Consider the following 21,533-nt stretch of genomic DNA (forward strand, 5'->3'; position numbering starts at 1 on the left):
AAAAATAGCTGCTAGGATTTTGTTTAAAGTAAAATTTGGAAAAATAAAAAAGAGAATGGAGATTTTAAGTCACTTGTAAAATTTTTTATTTAAATTTAATAAATTCAATCATTTATCATTTAGTTTTTACTGTGTCGTTAAAATGGTCACGTCACACAATGCACAAAGTCATTATTATTATCAAAAAAATTACTCAAACAACAAAAAGATAAAAAATGACCATAAAAATTAATATTAGTGTGTATAGATGACTTATTAAAAAATTAAAATATAAATCTGCCAACTGTATAAAAATTTATGTGTATTTTTATCCATTCTTTTTTAATTAGCTTTCCAAATTTTTTTATTTACAATATATTTTATAAGCGAACATGATATTTGAGCGAGACATGGTGATTCATAAGTTGTTATTAGTTAGTTACTACATGGTACATTATGATATTACATTAATTTTCCTTCTTTGGAGGAGGAATTTTCAATATCCATTTTTTCAGATTCCTTTTCTTCTATCAAGTCATCATTTACCAAAGATTTTGAATCCCTTCTTTTTAACTCTTTTCGAAATTGATTTTCCTTTTTTAGCCTTTTCACCTATCCTTGGACTGTCTTGTCTACAGAGTCCAAAGTCCAGGCGCCCCCGTCTTAAACAATCACAACAATTACTCAATTTGCAATAATTAATAATGATATAACCAAATTAAGAAATTAATGTTATATATTATTCAGTGACCATATACATACCCCACATCTTGGTCTTTCACATAATAATTTAACTAACTAGAATATTAAAAAAAAAAGAAAAAACAGAAATTCAATCATAACCACCCTCTTTCCTCTCTCCCATCCCATATATGTCATGTATAAATAGATCATATATGATACCACCTTTCTCCAACCAAGAGCTACATAAATTTATATACATACTCTGCAATTTACACATACATTTATTTATTTATTGAGCTCTCAATGGTGGTGGCTTCTTCGATGATGATAAGGACGAAGAAAACAAAGGCGGTTGGGATTCCAACAATTGACCTCTCAATGGAGAAGGCAGAGTTGTCAAAGCAAGTGGTGAAGGCTTGTGAGGAATATGGATTCTTCAAAGTGGTGAATCATAGTGTGGGTAAAGAGGTCATTTCGACATTGGAAGAGCAAGGGGCTGAGTTTTTCGCCAAAACCGCCGCTGAAAAACACCGTGCCGGCCCTGCCACCCCCTTTGGCTACGGCTGCAGAAATATTGGTCCTAATGGCGACATGGGTGACCTTGAGTACCTTCTTCTCCACACAAATCCTCTCACCATCTCTGACAGATCCAAAACCATTTCCACTGACCCTATCAAATTCAGGTACTAAACCAATTCATCTAATTAACCAATATATTAACAATTCTTCTATTTATTATTATTATTATTATTATTATTTTTTGAGTTTGGAAGGAGGGACCTAATAAGTAATATCCTTCTTATATGCATAATAAGATAGGGTGTTTCAGTTTTATTTGTTGTGTCTCTTTCTTTAATTTAATACCCATTAAATATCTTTGTGTTCCTCGGTGTCAATATATTTTGTGTCTCTATAACCGTAACCGAACCAAACCTTAACAACTTCAACGTGTAAAAATTTCCAACTAAGTAACTGAACCTTCTAAGTTCTAATTTTAAAAAATTTAAACTGAGAAAAAAATATATAAAATATTTATATTTAAATTAGATTATTATATTAAAGTATTTTGAAGACTTTGGTAAATTTACTAAAATTGTAAAATAAGAGATAAAAATAATGAATGAATGCATTGAAATGAGAAAAGAAAGAGAGGGGAAGCAGGGACCAAGGCGTTATCTGTCTATGTTTCTTGAGTGCCAAGCAGGATGTGGTGGGGACTTTTGCTGAGTCCTTTGTGACTCTGACGACTTTGGCATTATTTTGATTTATTACTAATTGCGGTAACATTCCAATGAGGTGTCATGAAAAAAGGAAATAATTGATTCTGGCTTAGTGAAAGTAGTTGTACCCCTTGTTCAATTTATGTATAGTAATTTTGGTTTAGTATTATTGGTGCTTTGTATCCTAGACAGGGACATCATTCCTTTATTCTAGAAATTCGAAATTAATATTTCTACTACATTTTACAATTTCTTTCATATTCAATAACATTTCACACTCATAAACAAACTGAAATAAGGGCATATTCCAACGTTCAATCATCTGGATTGCTAAAAATTTCTTCTTTTCATTTTCCTTGTTCATTGTCTTTTCTAAAATACATCGTATAATTTATTTATAAAGTCAAATATGCAATTATTCATTTTATGTGAATTTCTATAAAAAAAATTCTTTTATAAAAAATATCATTAACTTATCGTCAGTGAATAGAATAATACACATTAGTCTTCATAATACATATTATAATTTTAAACTGACCAAATCCTTTCTAATAATGATCAGTGCATGTATGTAGTTGTTTTCATGTGGTTGATTCGGCTATTTGATAATGACATAGACTTTTAAATTATTATTTGGAGACTATTCTTAACTATTGATTAGGCCTTCACTTCAATGACAGTTTCTATATTCATCATCATCATCCTCAACATTTTTCCTTTCATTAATTAATACCTATATAGGTACTCTATCTACCATTGATTAATATATTGCATTTATCTAATTATGGTGCCTCATTTTAAGCATTTTCTATCATTTGAAAATGAATTTAAGAGTTGAAAAGGCATATAACAACACGTGCACTAACAGAACAAGGGCTACACCAAACGACCATGATTGATTTGTAGGTCTCAACATTTTCAATACAATGGACACAGTTCTAAACTTCATTATAGTTGCTGCATATTATATGCAACAAACAACCATAATGAAATTTCAATCATTGAAGATTATTCTTTACTTTTGAAGTGCATTGGCATTCTTAGATATATTTTAGTCCTTAAATTTTGACAATGTTCAATTTAATTAGCACTACTATTATTGATACTATATTTTATAATCTAATTTGGTTTTTTTTTTCAAAGTTAAAAGTGAGACTCAAATCCGCAACCTCTAAATGAGTACGTAGAAACTATGCTATTTGAGTTATAACTAGTTAGTCTCTTTACGATCTTAGAAGAAAATCCATTAAATTAAATAACAAAGTGTAATTCTGAACTTTTTTTAAACATTGGAGTGTTACTTGTTACTTAATAATTTGGTAGGCCCAGCATACACAACATAATGCATTTGCTGTTATATCATTAGCTCTTAAAATAACTAATTTTCTTGAAGAAATAATTCATAATTCATATGGATAACTTTTTATTTAATTTGAAATTTCACAATGATGGCTATTAGAACGAGATTTCTTATCTGTAGGAAGAAATGGAGCCAAAGGTTAAAGATGTTTGGCCAAAAATGGTGACAAGTACACGAACCTTGTGAATCATTGGGAGGAAAGTCCAAAATCAATTATCAACCTTTAGGTTATTAATTATTTTGTGGCAACTAACATTTTAACTGATTTTTATCACGTTGCTCTGTAATTTCTTACAGAACCGTCAGGACTACTTGTCCTAATAAGTCCTAACATATATTCGTACTAATTCAGTGACAATATCATCATTTAGGTTGAAGAAATTAAAATACACCAAATACTATTGGGATGTTAAAGTCAGCAAAAAATCAATAACTTACACAGATATTCTTTTATTTTTTTGAACAAAAAAAAATCATAAAGTTGTGAAATGTGTTAAATCATATGACCCTCCATGTGTCTTTGCCTGCTAATTTTTGGAAACGTAAGAAAAATAAAATGCTTGTCTAACCGAAAATAATGGTAGCTCTGATCTTTCCACGTACTAGAGATGGAGTGACATGAATTAAAGCACCACAAAAATATAAAAGAGAATTTACTTTACCCCAATTTCTCGTACGCGGTATCAAATTTGGATTATTGAGTTAATTAGTTGTGTTTGATTTTGCTTTTATAAAATTGATTCTAGGTGAAATCAATGCTGTATAATTGATTTATGTTAGAACTAATTTTAAAGTTCAATAAAACGTTTTTAATTTACTTATTTTGTATTGTAGAGGCCATAATTTATTTGGTAGAAATTTATATACGGTAGTAGTTTTTATGTAAAGTTAATAATTAAAAATTATTAGATGATAATTTAATTAAATATATTAAATTATTTAATAATTTTTAATTATAACTTCACATAAAATAGCTATCATAAAAATTTTTAAATTATTTTTTCTTTTTTTATCGTGTTTCTAAATACATTATTTTAGTATTTTATCCGTGTTCTTCATTCTTTTAGTAATTTTATGATATAGTATAAGAATTTTTATAATAAATTTTTTTTTAAAAAATAAAAATAACATGAAACGAAAAAATTTTATAAAAAAATTTAAACAAATTTAAAAGAGTTCTTACTTAAAAAAATATGTTAGAGATAAATTATTGATGCGTATTTTTATATCAACTTAAATGGTTAGAAATAGAGATTTTTTAACGCTCTTAAACGTCTATAATTTAGTCTTTGGATAGTGTCAGGAAACATAACGACAAAATATTTAATATATATTCAATTGTTTGATTTTAGTGCGACACATACATTGATAGAAAGTAATTTTTGTTTAATAAAAAATAATTTTTAATATAATAATTAACAAATTTTATTCTGAAAAAATGAAAATATATAGATGTATTGTATTTTTGTCTAGTTTTCAAAGGAAAAACCGTCAAAATTATTAAATTTGTGTCTGAAAATATCTTAGCATCTTCTGGCCTTGAATCGCAGTTGCGCAGTAAACGATTACATAGAATCAACGAGGGAGCTAGCATGTGAGATTCTTGATCTAGTGGGTGAAGGTCTACGGCTCCAAGATAAGTACTCACTAAGCAAGCTAATCAGAGACGTTCAAAGTGATTCGCTCCTTCGGATCAACCACTACCCTCAGATGGTGAAACCGAAGTCGTGGGACCCATCATTGATGAAGGGGAACAGCAATAGCAGCATTGGGTTTGGGGAGCATTCTGACCCTCAGATCTTGACGATCCTACGGTCCAACAACGTTGGTGGGCTTCAGATCTCAACTCATGACGGGCTGTGGATCCCTGTTCCCCCGGACTCTAACGAATTCTTCGTTATGGTCGGCGATGCACTCCAGGTTGGTCCCTAATCTACTCACTAATCACACTCACAACCCACTCTTTTCTTTTTCCCATTAATCATATTCACATCACACCTACATTACACTCATTTGCATATTTTTTTTAATCAAAAGATAGAAAGATTCGAACCCGTAATATTTTAGATAAATATAAAAAAATTATATCATTTGAATTATAATTTATTAGTTTTATTTGCATATTCTTTTAGATTATTAAGATGTAATTAATATAAAAATTAATTATTTTTATTAATACGACATTATGTAACTGAATATAGATTTAAAATTACTTAAAATTAAATTTATTCTTTTGTCATCTAATTTTTTATATTTAATTTTTATTTTTTGTGGTTCAATGCTAAAAAAAATTTTGGGTTTAGTAAAATTATCTTTAAATGTCTTTTGGATTAATCTCTTCACATAGTACTTGTATATTATTCAATAAAATATTAACAACGTTCTTTTTTAAATGGAAAAATTTAATTAAAAACATTTGCATTTTCAAAGTTATTATATGCACATTTTTTGTTGAATTCAATTTTTTCTATATCAATTGTAATATATGATATAACATTTTTAATTAATTTTATAAAAATAAACAGCATTAAACATAACTATAAAATAAAAATAATTTCAATATTAGGTGCTTAAAATACGTTTTTTTCCCTTAAAATATCTTAGAAGAAAAAAAATTGAAAATATAACGGTATATAAAAAAGGAACCACTTAGATAAAGACACATAAAACGTCTTTTTTTAAAAATATTATTTAGTAATTAAAATTCAATACATATAATTCAAATTGTGTTATTTTTTTATCAAAATTAAATCAGACAAAATTGATTTGGCCAAAAAATCAGTGAATCAAATTTTGAATCGATCTAAATTAATATTTTTTTATAAAAAATGATTATAATATCTTTATTATAGAAAATGACTAAAATACTTTTATTATATATATATATATATATATATATATATATATATATATATATATATATATATATTGAGAACCCTAAATCCTAATTTTTTTTTCTATGTCATTATAGGATTAAGATTTAAAATTTTTTAATAATAATAATAATAATAATAATAATAATAATAATATTTTAATTAATTTTTATAAATAAAGATATTATAGTTATTTTTTATAAAAAAGAATATTAATTTAGACTGATTTTAGATTATCAATTTTTTAATTAAATCAATTTATTTGATCTAATTATAATAAAAATAATATAATTTAATTAATTATATAAATTAAATTTTAATTATTAAAAAATATATTTACAGAAAAACAGTTTAAATATCTTTATTCAAGTGGTTCTCATATCAAAATTAGAAAGGTGCTGTTGTCACTGATTTTCCAATAATGGCACTCCTATCTAAAGTGCTTGAGAGAATGTTACAAACTTACAATCATTTGATCATATTTCTTTTGCCAATTATATCCTTAATTCTTTATTTATAACCATACCTTTAAAAAAACATCCAATAATGGTATATTATAAGTAAATCTTATAAATCGCCATAAACATATTTTTAATGTTATGTTTTGTTTCAGGTATTGACAAATGGAAGGTTTACAAGCGTGAGACACAGAGCATTGACAAACCCGTTGAAGTCAAGAATGTCAATGATGTATTTTGCAGCACCACCGCTGAATTGGTGGATCACACCACTGCCTAAGATGGTGACACCTCACAATCCAACCCTTTATAAGCCTTTCACTTGGGCCCAATACAAACAAGCTGCTTACTCTTTGAGATTGGGTGCCTCTCGCCTTGACCTCTTCAAGCTCCACCAACAACAAGATTCCAATCTTGCCCCTCCTTCACCCTAATAAACTTTCTAAGACTCCCCAAACTACCTCACATAAATCTCATTTATGAAAAAACAAAACTTTCCCATATCATACTCACTCATTGTTCATAGTCTTGCACTACTTATAGTCAGTAGTTAGAATTTTCATAGGCTTTTTTTTGGCAATATTTTTTTTTCCTGCCCTTTATTTGATAGAAGTGTTTTAAGCTCAGATGTCACTATATAGGCTTTTTTTTTTGAGTGATGTATTTTGAGACCGAAAGTAGGTCCAATTATTTGTTACTGTTTTAAAATATAGGTCATCCTTGCAGTCTTGTCAAGGTGATTTATAGTCAATTACTAATGAGATCATCATCCTTGAAGTCCTATGCTTTCTTTTTTATTTATTTAAATAAAAAGTTCCTTATTTTCACATTTAATTAAAAAATAAAAGAAATTACGATTTTGTGTATTGTTTCGTAGTTTTGTTGTCAACTTAATTTTATTAGCTTAATCAGTGAAATTAAAGTCTGCGTTTGAAAAAGAGAATGAAATTGAAAAACAAATATTAAATTAAAATTTTAAATTATGTTTGATATAAAATATACATAATTAAGTTATGTCTTAATATCATATTTGATTTAAGATAAATATAGATATAAAATAAGAATATTTATTAAAATATATTTAGTTATTACAAAAAATATTATTAAAATTTTAGGAGTAAAGTATCGTTTTTGTCCCCAACGTTTGGGGTAAGTCTCAAAGTTGTCCCTAACGTTTCAATCGTCCTATTTAAGTCCCCAACGTTTCAAAATTGACTCAATGTTGTCCTACCGTTAGGGATCCGTTAATAAAATTGACGGCGGGACAAAATTGAAACGATTTTAAAACGTTAGGGACTTAAATAGGACGAAAATGTTGGGGACAAAAATGATACATAGAAATAAATTTTAATTTTATTCTTCAATAATAATAATTTTTTACTATACATAGTATTCAATTATTTTTAATCACATTTACACTTAATCACATCACTTTTATTCTAAATAATTTTTTTTTATTTTATACTTAAAGTAATGTATTTTTTTATAAATAAATAAATTTTACACTTTTATTCTAAATAAATAATGTAATATGAATAGAATGAAAGTGTAAAATTATAAAAAAAAATATAAGTAATGTGATTGAGTAATGAAAGTAAAATTACATTATTTAGAATGAAAGAGTAAAAGTATAAAAAAATTAATTTATTTTGAATGAAAGTGTAAAATTATAAAAAAAAAATATAAGTAATGTGATTAAGTAATGAAAGTAAAATTACATTATTTAGAATGAAAGTATAAAATTTATTTATTTATAAAAGAATTACAATACTTAAGCATAAAATTATAAAAAATTTATTTATTTAGAATGAAAGTGTAAAATTAAAAAAAAATATAAGTAATGTGATTAAGTAATGAAAGTAAAATTATATTATTTAGAATGAAAGTGTAAAAATTATTTATTTATAAAAAAAAATTACATTACTTTAAATGTAAAATTATAAAAAAATTAATTTATTTAGAATGAAAGTGTAAAATTATTAAAAAAATTATAAGTAATGTGATTAAATAATGAAAGTAAAATTACATTATTTAGAATGAAAGTGTAAAATTTATTTATTTATAAAAAAATTACATTACTTTAAGAATAAAATTATAACAAAATTAATTTATTTAAAATAAAAGTAATGTGATTAACTGTAATTTAAAAAACGATTGAATATTATGTACAGTAAAAATTAATATTATTGAAGGATAAAATTAAAATTTATTTCTATGTATTGTTTTTGTCCCCAACGTTTTAAAATTGTCTCAATTTTGTCCCGCCGTTAATTCTATTAACGGATCCCTAACGGCAGGACAACATTAAGTCAATTTTGAAACGTTAGGGACTTAAATAGGACGATTGAAACGTTAGGGACAACTTTGGGACTTACCCCAAACGTTAGGGACAAAAACGATACTTTACTCAAATTTTAGTTTCTGTCTTTAGAAATTTTAATTTTTTGTATATCTACTTTCTGGAGGTATTGAAGGGATTGAAATTTATATTTTGAGACTGAAACTTTAGTTTTAATCTCTAACTACTAAATATAATACTGAGTTTTAGTCTCCTAATCTCAGTTCTAGTTTCTAGAAATAAATACTACCTTAAGCTGCGTTTGTTTTTGAGAACAGGACAAGACATTGAGAATAGGAGGACAAGATATTGATGGACAGAGACATAATTTTGTGTTCTTGTATTCTGTTTGGTGATAAACTAGAACAAATTATGAAAATCTAATTTATTCTCATTTTTTCATTCAAAAAATTTGAGATGAAAAATATAATAATAAAAAAATATAATTATAAAAAATTAACAAAAATAATGAAAAAAGAATGAAAAATAAGTTGTGTCCTTTATTAGTGTTTCTGTGTCCTTCCTGTCAGGATAGACACAAAATACACTAATTCAGCAAAATTACTAACAAATATTTTCTCTCACAATTTCAAATTCGTGATACGGAAAGTTGGAAAGAAATATATCCTGGATATGCAATTTATGTTGATTGAGAAGATGGTTAGTGTTAGGTTGTTATTTATTAGTTAGTCATAGTTTACAAGTGAATAAAATTTTCTCTATTGTAGTATTGTCTAGACCAACAACTACACCCACCTCTTATATATATATATATATATATATATATATATATATATCTTATATATATATATATATATATATATATATATATATATATATATATCACATATACAATACAATAATGTAATTGAGAATTTATTCCAATTCTTTCACTGTTCTTAGATTCAGTATGGTATCAGACGCTATCATTTTTCTCCATCTTCCGCTTTCTTCCTCCTTCAAAGGCCCTCAACGCTAAGCGCAAGCTTGGATTCATCAATGATTCGGTATCGCGTGCAGATTTTATAAGTGAATAAAATTTCCTGCATTATAGTGTTACCTAAACCAACAACTACACCCACCTCTTTTATATATATATTCCAATTCTTTCGCTGTTCTTAGATTCAATAAAGACTCTAAATTCAAATGAGTTTAACTACTAATAGAGCAATATAATTGTAAATGCAAAAGTTAAAGTTTGATTTTTTGTTTTGTATATTAGATGTCTAGTGAAGGAGAATCTTAGAGTAACAATTTAATTATCTACATATGACTTTTAAAGTCATGAGTTCAAATCATAGAAATAACTACTAATGTAATATCATGTTAGACTGTGTATATTATGCTTTTTGGACATAACATTTTCTGACTCCTATGTTAATAGTTAATACGAGATGCTTGTGCATCGAATTATTCTTATATCGTATGTACTAGTTTAAATGTGTAATCTGAAATGTCAAAGAGATACAGATTTTTCTAGATGAAGGGCAAGTGTACAAAAGTCCTTGGAATACCTCAAAATTCACTTGGAGTGTGCTTGAAGCATGTATAAACTGGCATACTTTGTTAACACAAGAGGCAAATTCATGTCTTGTAATACTAACATATTGAAGGCTCCACACTATGAATATGCATAGACTGGAACTGTGAAAGGTCAATTATGTAGATATTTATAAAACAAGAACCATTGCAAAACACATAAAAATCCAAACGGGATTGGATTCTCTACTCATGTTTAATTTTCATTTATAACTTAATTTAAAAGTCTCAACATTCTTCCATTCTCATAATTTTGCTTGATAATAGTAAAAAAATTAAACGGGTTGACCCCAATGAGTGAAAGAGTTGAAGATTGTATTTATAAGGTCAGGGGCTGATGAGCCAAGAATCTCCTTCAATAAATTGAATTCCAGTGAAGGGCTTGGCCTCTTCATCTGTAAGCATCCTTGCCCATGGAACTCTTCCAGTCAAATTAGCCCCAGGGCCACTACACTTGTATTCTCCATAATATACTCTCCTGAAACACACGTAAGCCAAGACCAATTAAAACCAAACTCTACATCGTTGATTTAAATGTCACTATTTGCATAAACGAATATATATTAAAATAATTTATTTTTGATGCACTGTTTTATTTTACTTTTACATATATATTTAATAATGTAATGTTATATCAGTAAAAATAACTAATTTTTATATTGATAAAACGAATAATTATAAAAAAATAAATATAATTAGACTACGATGTATTAAAATTAAATTTATATTAAAAAAAGAAAAGATTCCAAATAAGGTAATTTGCACGGACAAGTCGCGCTTTTGATCACCCCAGTCACTCCATCCTTGTGAAAGGACAACTTTGTCCATGAAGGTGTAAGAGAAAACAACCGTTGAATAATCGCCCCATGCTCGTCCAAGAAAAACTTGGCCACTCCCTGTGACTGTGCAGTTTTTGAACGAAAATCCACTCTCCATTGATGAATTTGTTCGCTTTTGAGCTGTGATGGAAGCCACCTTCCTTGTTGTGGAATTTAGATAGCAGTTCTTTATGTAATTCAAATATAAGAATGTATTAGGAAAGGGATGAAGCATATGTAATTAAATTGAGTTTGTAGAAAGTAATAAAAAGAGTGCAGACCTCGTAAAGGGACCTGCCAGAGCCGAAGATGAAATCAACAGAACCTTGAATGAGGCAATTGTTGAAGTAATGAAGGCCTTTGTGATCATATAGTGTGTCCTGAGCGCCATAGAATGTGCAATTGTAAAATGCAGCTTTGGTCCCTGAAATTCGAAGCGCCACTCCTTGTTCCCCTCTCCTTCCAATCCAGTGTGCAGCTGTGTTCTGTTTTAACAATCTTACAACATTTTCATTTCACAAACGTGATAGCATATATATATATATATATATATATATATATATATATATATATATGATTTAATTACTTTATTGGTCCTGTAGTTTTACTAAATTTACTATTAGATTTTTATATTTTTTTAATTAAGTTCTTACATTGTCTTTAATTTTGTAATTAAGTTCTTTTTATGTAAAAAATCTTAAAATTATTAGAATATTTTTTTCAAAAAGCACGTGATCAAAGATTAAATTAAGTTCTTAATTGTGAATACCTTCGATTTGCAGAGATCAGAGAAATATTTAGTTAGGGGCTTGCTACACATACAAGTCTTTTTGACTTACAAGTTTTACAAGTTGCTACACATTAGAGTCTTTTAATGCGTTATTTAATTTCCAAAGCGCTACACTCACCGTGAATTATGAACGACTCCTCTTCCTCTTCCTCTTCCTCTTCCTCTTCCTCTTCTTCACTCATCGTGAATTATGAACAACTCATCTTCATCTTCCTTTTCCTCTTCCTCTTCCTCTTCTTCTTCTTCTTCTTCTTCTTCACTCACCGTGGATTATGAACAACTCATCTTCCTCTTCCTCTTCCTCTTCCTCTTCTTCTCCTTCTTCTTCTTCTTCCTCCTCCTCCATGTATTTCTTCGTTATTCTCTTTGCCTTTTCATTAGTTGTTTTATTTGCGTTTATTACTGGTATTCTTGCTTCGTTTTTTTTTCGATTTTCATGGTTTCTGAAATCAAGCTTTGAAATCGTTTTGAAGATAATGAAACTTCAGAAATACACCCAAACGATTATAGAAAATACACCCAAACGATATTTCTTCGTTATTCTCTTTGCCTTTTCATTAGTTGTTTTACTTGCATTTATTACTGGTATTCTTGCTTCTTTTTTTTCGATTTTCATGGTTTCTGAAATCAAACTTTGAAATCGTTTTGAAAATAATAGAACTTCAGAAATACACCCAAACGATTATAGAAAATACACCCAAACGATATTTCTTCGTTATTCTCTTTGCCTTTTCATTAGTTGTTTTACTCGTTTATTACTGGTATTCTTACTTCTTTTTTTTCGATTTTCATGGTTTCTGAAATCAAGCTTTGAAATCATTTTGAAAATAATGAAACTTCAGAAATACACCCAAACGATTACAGAAAATACACCCAAACGATTATAGAAAATACACCCAAAGGACACTTTATGCATAATTCAGAACTCTTTCTCTTTCTCCTCCTCATATTCTGCTGCTTCTTCTTCTTCAAAAATGATTTCAGAGCTTGATATCAAAAAATAATGGAAATCAAGAATAACGAAAAAAGAAAACAAAGAGAAAAGCACGTAAATGAAGAAGGAGAAAGAGAAGGCAAAAAACGAAAGAAAAGAAGAAGAAGAAGAGGAGGAAGAGGAAGAAGAATGTGCAGCAAGAAGAAGAAGACGATGCAGTGAAATTGTGCAGTAACGGTTGAAGAAGGAGAAAGAGAAAGTAAGAAACGAAAGAAAAAAAGAAGAAGAGGAAGAGCAAGAAGAACGTGCAGTAACGTTCAAGCGCGTTAATATAATAACTTGTAAAGACTTGTATAAAAAAATGCTTGTATATGGAGAATTTTTCATTTAGTTAATTCTAACATTTTTTACACTAGAAAAGATTAAAAGAGTAACTAAATCTATATATAATTCATCTTTTAAAACATTATTGCCGCGTCAGTGTAAACCCCGCTAAAATCAGTAAATAATTAGCCAATAAATTAAATTTTAATAAGAAAAATTAGAAATAAAAATCTTATATTAAAATAGGATAGAGCTCTTTAAAACAAAAATTTTGACACTAATTTTAAAAAATTTGGTCCAAAATTTGGCCAAACGAGTCGAACTGATTGAACTGGATTCAAACCGAGCCCGTAAACCCAACCGGACCCATCATTTAAATGAGCTAAAACTCATCTTCCTCCTCAATTCAGCAAGAAGCACACTGAAACACAAGGAGGGGAAGAAAAAGGTTCCAAACCCTTGCTCCAATTTCTATCCACTATAACTTCTTCATCTGAGCTCCGATCGTCGCACCGTTTGCAGCCACGCGTCCATCGCGTCGAGCTCTACAATTCTATCAGATCAATTTCATAGGTAAGCTTCAATTTCACCCAGCCTCTCTATCCCTCAATTTTCGAAATTAAAGAAAATTCATGTTGAGATTTTGTTTAATTTGGTACTCTAGGTTCAATTTAACTTGTGGAGCTTGACGGATTTAGTTCATCTAGTCCGTGGACACGGTAAGAGTCCTAAACCCTAGCTACTTCTTGTTTATATTACGTTGGATATTGAATTGTTGGGTATATGTATGTATATATATATATATATGTGTTAGGTGTATGAATGCATGATATGGAGACCTTGGAATCATTGGAAGCTTGATTTGAGAGTTTGGTGGGTGTTAGAGTTGAATTTTGGTGATTGAAGCATTGTCCCTTTTGCCTTGTGGATTGCCTTGGTTAATACGTTGAAATTGGCCAAGGTATGATTTAGGTTTCATGTATATAATATGTAATGTCGTGTGAAAACTTAGGCTAGAGAACCATATGATAAGCTAGAATGATTATGTGTATTGGATGTTTAGTAATAATGATATGATTTGAACATGTGTGGTGTTCACTTGGTTTTGTTGGTATTGGAATGATGAATGATGATGTGAGGATGTTTGAAGAACTTGTGACCATGGCAATATGTATATATAGGTTGGTATGTTGATGTTTGTTGATAAACTTGTGAAGTTTAGATTGAAGTGAGATGTTATTGAATTGAGAAATGGTAGAATTGTAGAGATTATTGTGATATTGTCAAAAGTTTGTTATATTGATGATTATAGGTATGATGAGTTAGGTTGGAAATAGTTTTAAAAAGAAAATAAGGTTTTGAGGTTTTTTGTGAAATTTGGTTTTTGGTCGAACTTCGGCAACTCATAAATTAGCTTCCGGACCTTCAAATGATTTCAAACTTATTTCGTAGAAAAATTGGGTTCGTGAAGTTTATGCCGTTCGAAGAACGGAGGAAAAATGATTTAAAACAAAAAAGTTATGCGCGTCGGAAGTTGGGATTAAAAGGGTTAAATTCTGCAGCTTTTTTGACTTATGCAAATTTTTGGAAAAATATACGCTCACGCGTACGCCTGACCCGGCATATGCGTACACGTCCAGCTGCTCGCGACGCAACCAACCCTTTCGGGTTGGGATTCACGCATACGCAAGCAGGGAGCTTGCGTGCACGAGTAAGGACTTTTTTACGCCGACGCGTACGCGTCCAGTCACTCGCGACGCTACCAACCCTTTCGGGTTGGGATCCACGCGTACGCGAGCAAGTTTTTTTACACGTCCACGCCTATGCGTGGCCCCTATTTTTTGCAAAACTGGATTTTGTATTTTTAAATCAGATTTCAGACTTCTAAATCTCTATTTTTATCCTTTTAGTTGTAAAATGTAATACTAAACCTAGTAGTTAGTTGAAGCTAGGAAATTGAGATAACTTGGGGATGAAGTAAAATAGAAAAAGTGGTGAAGTAAATATAGAAATGAGTATAATTGGAGTATATATGATATTATGGCATGTATGATATGATTTTGCAAAGATTACAATGGTTATGAATATTATTTTGGCATTATATACTCAATTGATCTGAAATACGCGTTTTTCTGGGTAAAGTACTGTGGCTTGTCAACACGTGTTCCAGGTCGACACTGGATACTCTATTGACCCTACGACGTAAGATGTGACCGGACACTCTAAATTCCTGGGAAGGTTGACCCCCATTGAGCAATTTTATATATATTTGAGAAAAAGTTATGCATAGACTCTTGGGATGCACGTCGGGGGACAGTCCATGGTTTAGAAAACCGGACTTGTCGGGTTGGCTTGATAACTGACAGATGAGCCTCATCAGCCATAGAGAAGGCATGCATCATGTGCATATTGCTTGAATTACTTGTTTGTGCATTAACTGGGTATGCCTAAATGTACTTGCTATGCTAAATGTATAATTGTTAACTGCAAAACTTTTACTCTACTTGTGCTTGTTTTTATCTGCTTGACTATCTATGAAATATCATTGGAAATGGAGGAACGGAGGAAAGGTGAAAAAGTTTAGTGTTAAGGTTAAATTTAAGTTAAGTTTAGAATTCCCTAGACATCTACCCTTTTTATGGTTTCTGTTTAATAAATTAAGTTTTATAATTTGAGTGTCGGCATTCTATAGGATTGCCTCTGGCATTCTCAGGACCTTATATATTATATGCGTGGCACCTTTACCATACTGAGAACCTCTGGTTCTCACCCCATACTGTGTTGTTGTTTTCAGATGCAGGTCGAGAGACTCCTTGCTAGGCATCTGGACTTTTGTTCCTCTTGGAGGTTTAAAGAGAGTTAGGGTTTCAGCTATGTATCTTGGGTTTTCGGAATATGTATATATATGTAAATATTCTTCGGCCAGCCTTAGTTTTGCAAGCTGAGTTAGGAACTTGTTATTCTGTACTTTTGACCCTCCATTCCCACTTTCTACTTAGTTACACCTATGATCTCTAGGTTTCTTAGCACACAAGTAATTTCGTTTCTTGAGCGTTGCGCTTTTTATTTTGCGATTTTATTTTAACCGTTTTTCAAGGTTCTTCGTATATTACTCTTTTTCATAATAGAGCTTGTAATACCACAACCTCTGTTTTACAGCTTAAACGTAAAGTTTTGGGTAGTAGGGTATTACAGTTGGATTTGGATCCTCTAAAGTTTGAATTTCACTTTAGAGAGTAAAGTGTGATATCTCACAATTGATTTCATAGGTGGGACCAATAATAAATATGAAAGAGAAATTATTCAAGGGTAAAAGATCACACTTTACTCTCTAAAGTGAAATTCAAACTTTAGAGGATCCAAATCCATTACAGTTAGCATCTTCTTTGACTAGGTATAATTGAAATATATTTAAAATATTATGAATAAATTTAAAACAAATTGAATATTAAAAATATTTTTAAATACTTAAGTAACAAAATGTATATTTTTCTCCAAAACTATTTGATTTGTTTGCTTTCATTTTAAGAGTTAAGTTGTAATCCTACAGAAAAGGGTTTTTGAGTGTACCTCAAATTTGATGTTGATGGCAAGAAAATAGTTAGCGTCGACGGCAACTGTCGCACTCTGGAAAGTGCCAATTGGTTTTCCATTTCTTCCAACGATAGAAGCTGTATCATTCCCTGTAATTGTTGGTGGATCACTAGCATCCCCTAAGAATGTAACAAAAGGAAGCGTTCTTGGGATCATTATCTTCTCCCTAACACCATTGAATAATTAATCATAACACAAGTTATTAGTAGTCTCCAACTTTACCAACTTTAATGCTACTAAGTTCCAGATTGAGAAAATAACTTAATTAATCTCTTTTTTTTAAAAATAGTTTAAATAATAAATAATTATATTAAAAATAACTTATAAATAAATTATTTTGTATTTGAGATTTTAGTTCTAAAAGTGCTTATTTTAAAAGAAATGTGATAAAAAGTAATAGTATTATGAAAGAAGTTATTTTTTTTTAACTTTTCTATAAGCTCCTAAATAGCTTCTTAGAAAGCTGCAATTTGATTTTAAAAATTGCACCGACATTAATACTACTACTTTTCATAAGTCAAAAATAGAACTCAAAAGCTCAAAAAAGTTACTTTTAATAGTCAAACAAATTAAAATTTTTGCTTTTAGTACTCTCTAATAATATAAAGAAAAGAAACATCAATTATGATGGTATTTTTTTTTAAAATATACTTCAATAATTGTTACAATACCACTTATTCTAAAAGTTTAATTAAGTATATATCTAATACACCCTTTGTCTAGGGAAATTTTTTTTCATAAATTTTGATTGTTTTCACCTTTTTATTTATTTTAGGTTGAATTGGTTTTATAAATAACAATGATACCAAACTTTATATTTTTAGGTAATTGAAATTTTGATACAATATCATGATACTACTTATTCTAAAAATTTAAACTAATAAAAGGATATACATAAATAGTTATATCTCTAATATTAATTTAGAGATAAAAATTAAAATAATTTATATATTTTTAAATATTAATGGTGTGCTTAGAAGAACTGTCAAATTATATTTATTTAGGATCTGTTTGGATAGGACTATAAGTAATTTCTTTTTAACTTTTAATTTATAAAAATTTATAACATTAATGTTTGATGCAATTTTCAAAATTAAATTGTAACTTTTTAAAAAGCTATTTAAGTATTTATGGAAAAGTTAAAAAAATGACTTCTCTTATAATAAATTTTTTTTATCACTCTTCTTTTAAAATAAACACTTTAAAAACTAAAAAACTAAATACAAAATAACTGAAGCTACTTTTAATATAAATATTTATTATTAAACTTTTTTTTTCAATAAGAGTTTAATTAAACTTAAACTGTTTATCCAAATTGGGTCTCAATACTAATTATAATTATTTATCAAATATAATCTATTATTCAGTAATTAATTTATATTTTGATGCTTTAAATAAAAAGGTCACTTTACTGAAATTTTATAAAATATTTTCTTATTATATGACAAAACCATTTAATAAATTTTGAAACAATTTTACATTGTATAGTATTTAATATTCGGGTCAATTTGATAAATAAAAAAAATATATATTCTATTTTTGAAAAGACAAACAAGAGATCATTTAAAAAAATTAAATTGGGATATATAATAAAAAAAGTATTTTATGTTGTTTACAGACCTGCTCTAAACGCATTTTGTTTTCTTTTTTAAAGAAGAATTCATTATTAGAAAGATAATTTGGAGGGTATATAGTTATTAGGGTTTTACTATATAATCCTCCTTACTCCTTATTAGTTAATTAAGGAATCAAGAATTAAATTTTGATAAATAAGAAATTTGAAATTTAGAATATCATATTTATATAGGCAAAAAGGTTTGAATTTTCTCTTCACTTTAATTTTCTTAGCCAGAGCCTCTAAACCCTTTTCATTAGAGGAAGTGCACTTTGAGACATGGTATGTAATTGAAGAGATATTTTATCATTGTCTATAAATATGAAGTTTTAATTCCACATACGATTCCAACTATTTATTCATTCTATATTTTATTTTATTATATTTTCTCTTCTTTAATTATGTTGTGATAATCAATTAATATGGAAGAATAATTAGCCTTCTTCTTTAATATGTGTAAGAAAAAAAAGATTCAAAATTAATTTTTTTTTTTCATTAAAATAGTTCTTTAACTTTGTTACTATGAAACATTTTTTTTGGTGAAAAGCTAAGCTAATGCCCATAGAAAAGAAAAGAATCAAATGAAGGCAGGGAAGTTGACGCAAGAACATATATTACTAATTAAGATCATTAAACATCATATAAAATGGTATAATAATACATTATACATACCTATAAATACCTGGTGCAATGTACAGAATGAATCTCCTATTATTCCATTGAGGGATGCTATTAACAGCTTCTGTAACGGTCTTGAAGTCACCACCACCGTTTTGACTTACCGTTATTCTAACTTTGTTACTCTCAGCATCTCTAAGCCTTAAATCTGGACCACTACCTCCAACAAATTTTAATTTGGTTCCCAAAGTGATGCATAAAGATGAAAGAAAGAACACAGTGATCATCATCATAATCACTTGGAAACGGGTTTTGACAGCCATCACATAAATAATTCTAGATACTATATATGTTGCTATAACTTCATCAATACCACTCTGAACACATTAATATTTAAAATGCATGTAAATGCTGCTTGATGAATTTGAAACCAAGAGAATATTGTTATATAGAGTTATAGACATTACCACTGGGCAGTAGGCACATATGACATAATGGGAATTTCTTAGTAATTGACCAAACTAACCCTCCTTAATTGACATAACGGAATGAAGAGCATATTGTAATGTTCTGACATATGACCAAGGAGTTGGGCTTTTTTTTATTTAAATATGTATAAAAAAATTATTATTTCTCAAAATGCGCATAAATAAAAAATTGAAATAAAATGCGCATTACCATTTTAGAGGTGATACACATCAAATGAAATTATATTTCATTTCAAGAATGGTACACACGAAATGAAACTCTCAATTTACTTGTATTACCTACAAAATGGAACTTTTGTATCTGTCCTGGCTGTAATGATAATTCTATTTCATGAGTGATGCAAGTGAGTTGGGAGTTTCATTTCATATACACCATTGAAGTGTAATTTTATTTTGTATGTGCTGTCCTTCAAATGACTATGCACATTTTATTCCAATTTTTCATCTATGTGCATTATGAGAATTAATTATTTTCTTATACATATTTAAATAAAAAAGGAGTCGAAACAAACTCCTATTCTTTCTTTTCAATTTTAATCTCCTCTTTGAAATTTGAATAGGATGGACCTGCTGTATGTGTAGTGGACAGCAATCAATTAAAGTAGTAGTGATATGTTTGTTCTATGTCTTAAACAAAATATATAACCCAGAGATACGTAAAATTATAATTCTTTTTTATAGTTAGTTTTAGAAAATGCATAAAATTATGAAGCCAATTTATATTATTTCAATAAATATGTGGTTAATAATAATTTCTATATTTTCATAGTGATAATAATTTCTATTTTAGTGTATATTTAGCATCTATCTTCATATCGAGAGCACAAAAAAGAATCAGAAAAAAAGATGGAGGGTGGGAATCTGGGACCCCAACGCCAAATTAAAGAACTATCATCATGATCATTCATCAATGGCTTGATGAATATTGGCGCAGGATGAATAAATTTCTGAACCTCATAGCTGTATTCCATTTTCAAAAGTCTAAATAGGCGTAGTGGTGGTGGTTGCATAGCTTGGCTTTGTTATATTATACAACATATAGAAGAAATAATAATAATAACAATAATAAATAATCTTATTTATACACATTTTGTGTATATATATATTTATGATATAACAAATAAATATTTTATTTTTTCACTTATGAGTTATTTTTAATACAAAAATATAAAATATACAAAAGATATTAAAAAAATGTATAGAATATTATTTTTTTATTGCATCAGGCTTATCAAGCATGATCACAAAATTAAATAAGAATTTCATTATTTGATCCATTAAATAAGGGTGGCAATGCAACCAAACTAATAATAATAAGAGAAAAAGGAGAGAGAGAGAGTCGATGAACAACAAATTAAGATTACAATTACGCGTATTGGATTAATAATTTGAATATCTAATGAGCTTTCATTAGTTCTTCTCCAAATTACTAAATACTAGTGTTCATACACTGGCCCAATAATAAAAGTTCAGGATCAAGCAAAAGACCTAATCTAAAGGGTTGAGCCTCACCAGTACCGATTTTCATCCTACGAAGTCGGTACTCAATACGGCTTGTCCTAAAGAAGTCAGACACGAGGGTTAGCTGGCGAATAAGCACTCATTCAAATGAGTAACTGCCCCTAGAATCTCTCTAACCACTTCCACGAGCCATATCCCAACCTCCCTAAGATAATGGGACGGTTACCACCCTAAAAATATGGCACTACTCCAATGGTGGTTATTGGTTCACCACTATAAATACACTGACATCCCTCAGGTATCTCTAAGTCCAATACTCTCTAGACCTGCTCACACTCTAGCTAACTTAGGCATTGGAGTGTCTTTGCAGGTACCACCCCCATCTCCTCACGCGAACAAGTCGGACGGAGGCCCCCCGAGTTGCAGACCCATTCGGAATC

At 28.9% G+C, this 21,533-nt stretch overlaps 2 protein-coding genes across 2 annotated transcripts; one reads left to right on the forward strand and one right to left on the reverse strand.

Annotated features, from left to right (window-relative positions):
* Window positions 1-829: 829 nt before the first annotated feature.
* LOC130950667 (gibberellin 2-beta-dioxygenase 2) lies at window positions 830-7,355 on the forward strand. Its single transcript, XM_057879224.1, has 3 exons — window positions 830-1,346; window positions 4,794-5,163; window positions 6,730-7,355. Exons 1-3 carry the CDS (start codon window positions 967-969, stop codon window positions 7,006-7,008), a joined length of 1,029 nt encoding a protein of 342 aa, XP_057735207.1. The 5' UTR covers window positions 830-966; the 3' UTR covers window positions 7,009-7,355.
* A 3,291-nt stretch (window positions 7,356-10,646) lies between these two features.
* On the reverse strand, window positions 10,647-19,511 carry LOC130951979 (probable pectinesterase 53). The gene is made up of 5 exons (XM_057880739.1): window positions 19,199-19,511; window positions 16,888-17,077; window positions 11,551-11,754; window positions 11,221-11,456; window positions 10,647-10,929 (listed from the first exon to the last, which is right to left on the reverse strand). The coding sequence occupies exons 1-5, from the start codon at window positions 19,465-19,467 to the stop codon at window positions 10,779-10,781; spliced, it is 1,050 nt and encodes a 349-aa protein (XP_057736722.1). The 5' UTR covers window positions 19,468-19,511; the 3' UTR covers window positions 10,647-10,778.
* Between the last annotated feature and the right edge of the window lie 2,022 nt (window positions 19,512-21,533).

Source organism: Arachis stenosperma, chromosome 9 (assembly GCF_014773155.1).
Source record: "Arachis stenosperma cultivar V10309 chromosome 9, arast.V10309.gnm1.PFL2, whole genome shotgun sequence".
Classification (NCBI taxonomy): Eukaryota; Viridiplantae; Streptophyta; class Magnoliopsida; order Fabales; family Fabaceae; genus Arachis; species Arachis stenosperma.

Coding starts and splice junctions, on each gene's coding strand:
- LOC130950667 (XM_057879224.1), top strand. CDS start 967: ATGGTGGTGGCTTCTTCGATGATGATAAGGACGAAGAAAACAAAGGCG. Junction 1,347..4,793: donor ACTGACCCTATCAAATTCAG/GTACTAAACCAA, acceptor CTTGAATCGCAG/TTGCGCAGTAAACGATTACA. Junction 5,164..6,729: donor TGGTCGGCGATGCACTCCAG/GTTGGTCCCTAA, acceptor GTTTTGTTTCAG/GTATTGACAAATGGAAGGTT.
- LOC130951979 (XM_057880739.1), bottom strand. CDS start 19,467: ATGGCTGTCAAAACCCGTTTCCAAGTGATTATGATGATGATCACTGTG. Junction 17,078..19,198: donor ATTGCACCAGGTATTTATAG/GTATGTATAATG, acceptor CAATGGTGTTAG/GGAGAAGATAATGATCCCAA. Junction 11,755..16,887: donor CCATCAACATCAAATTTGAG/GTACACTCAAAA, acceptor TTGTTAAAACAG/AACACAGCTGCACACTGGAT.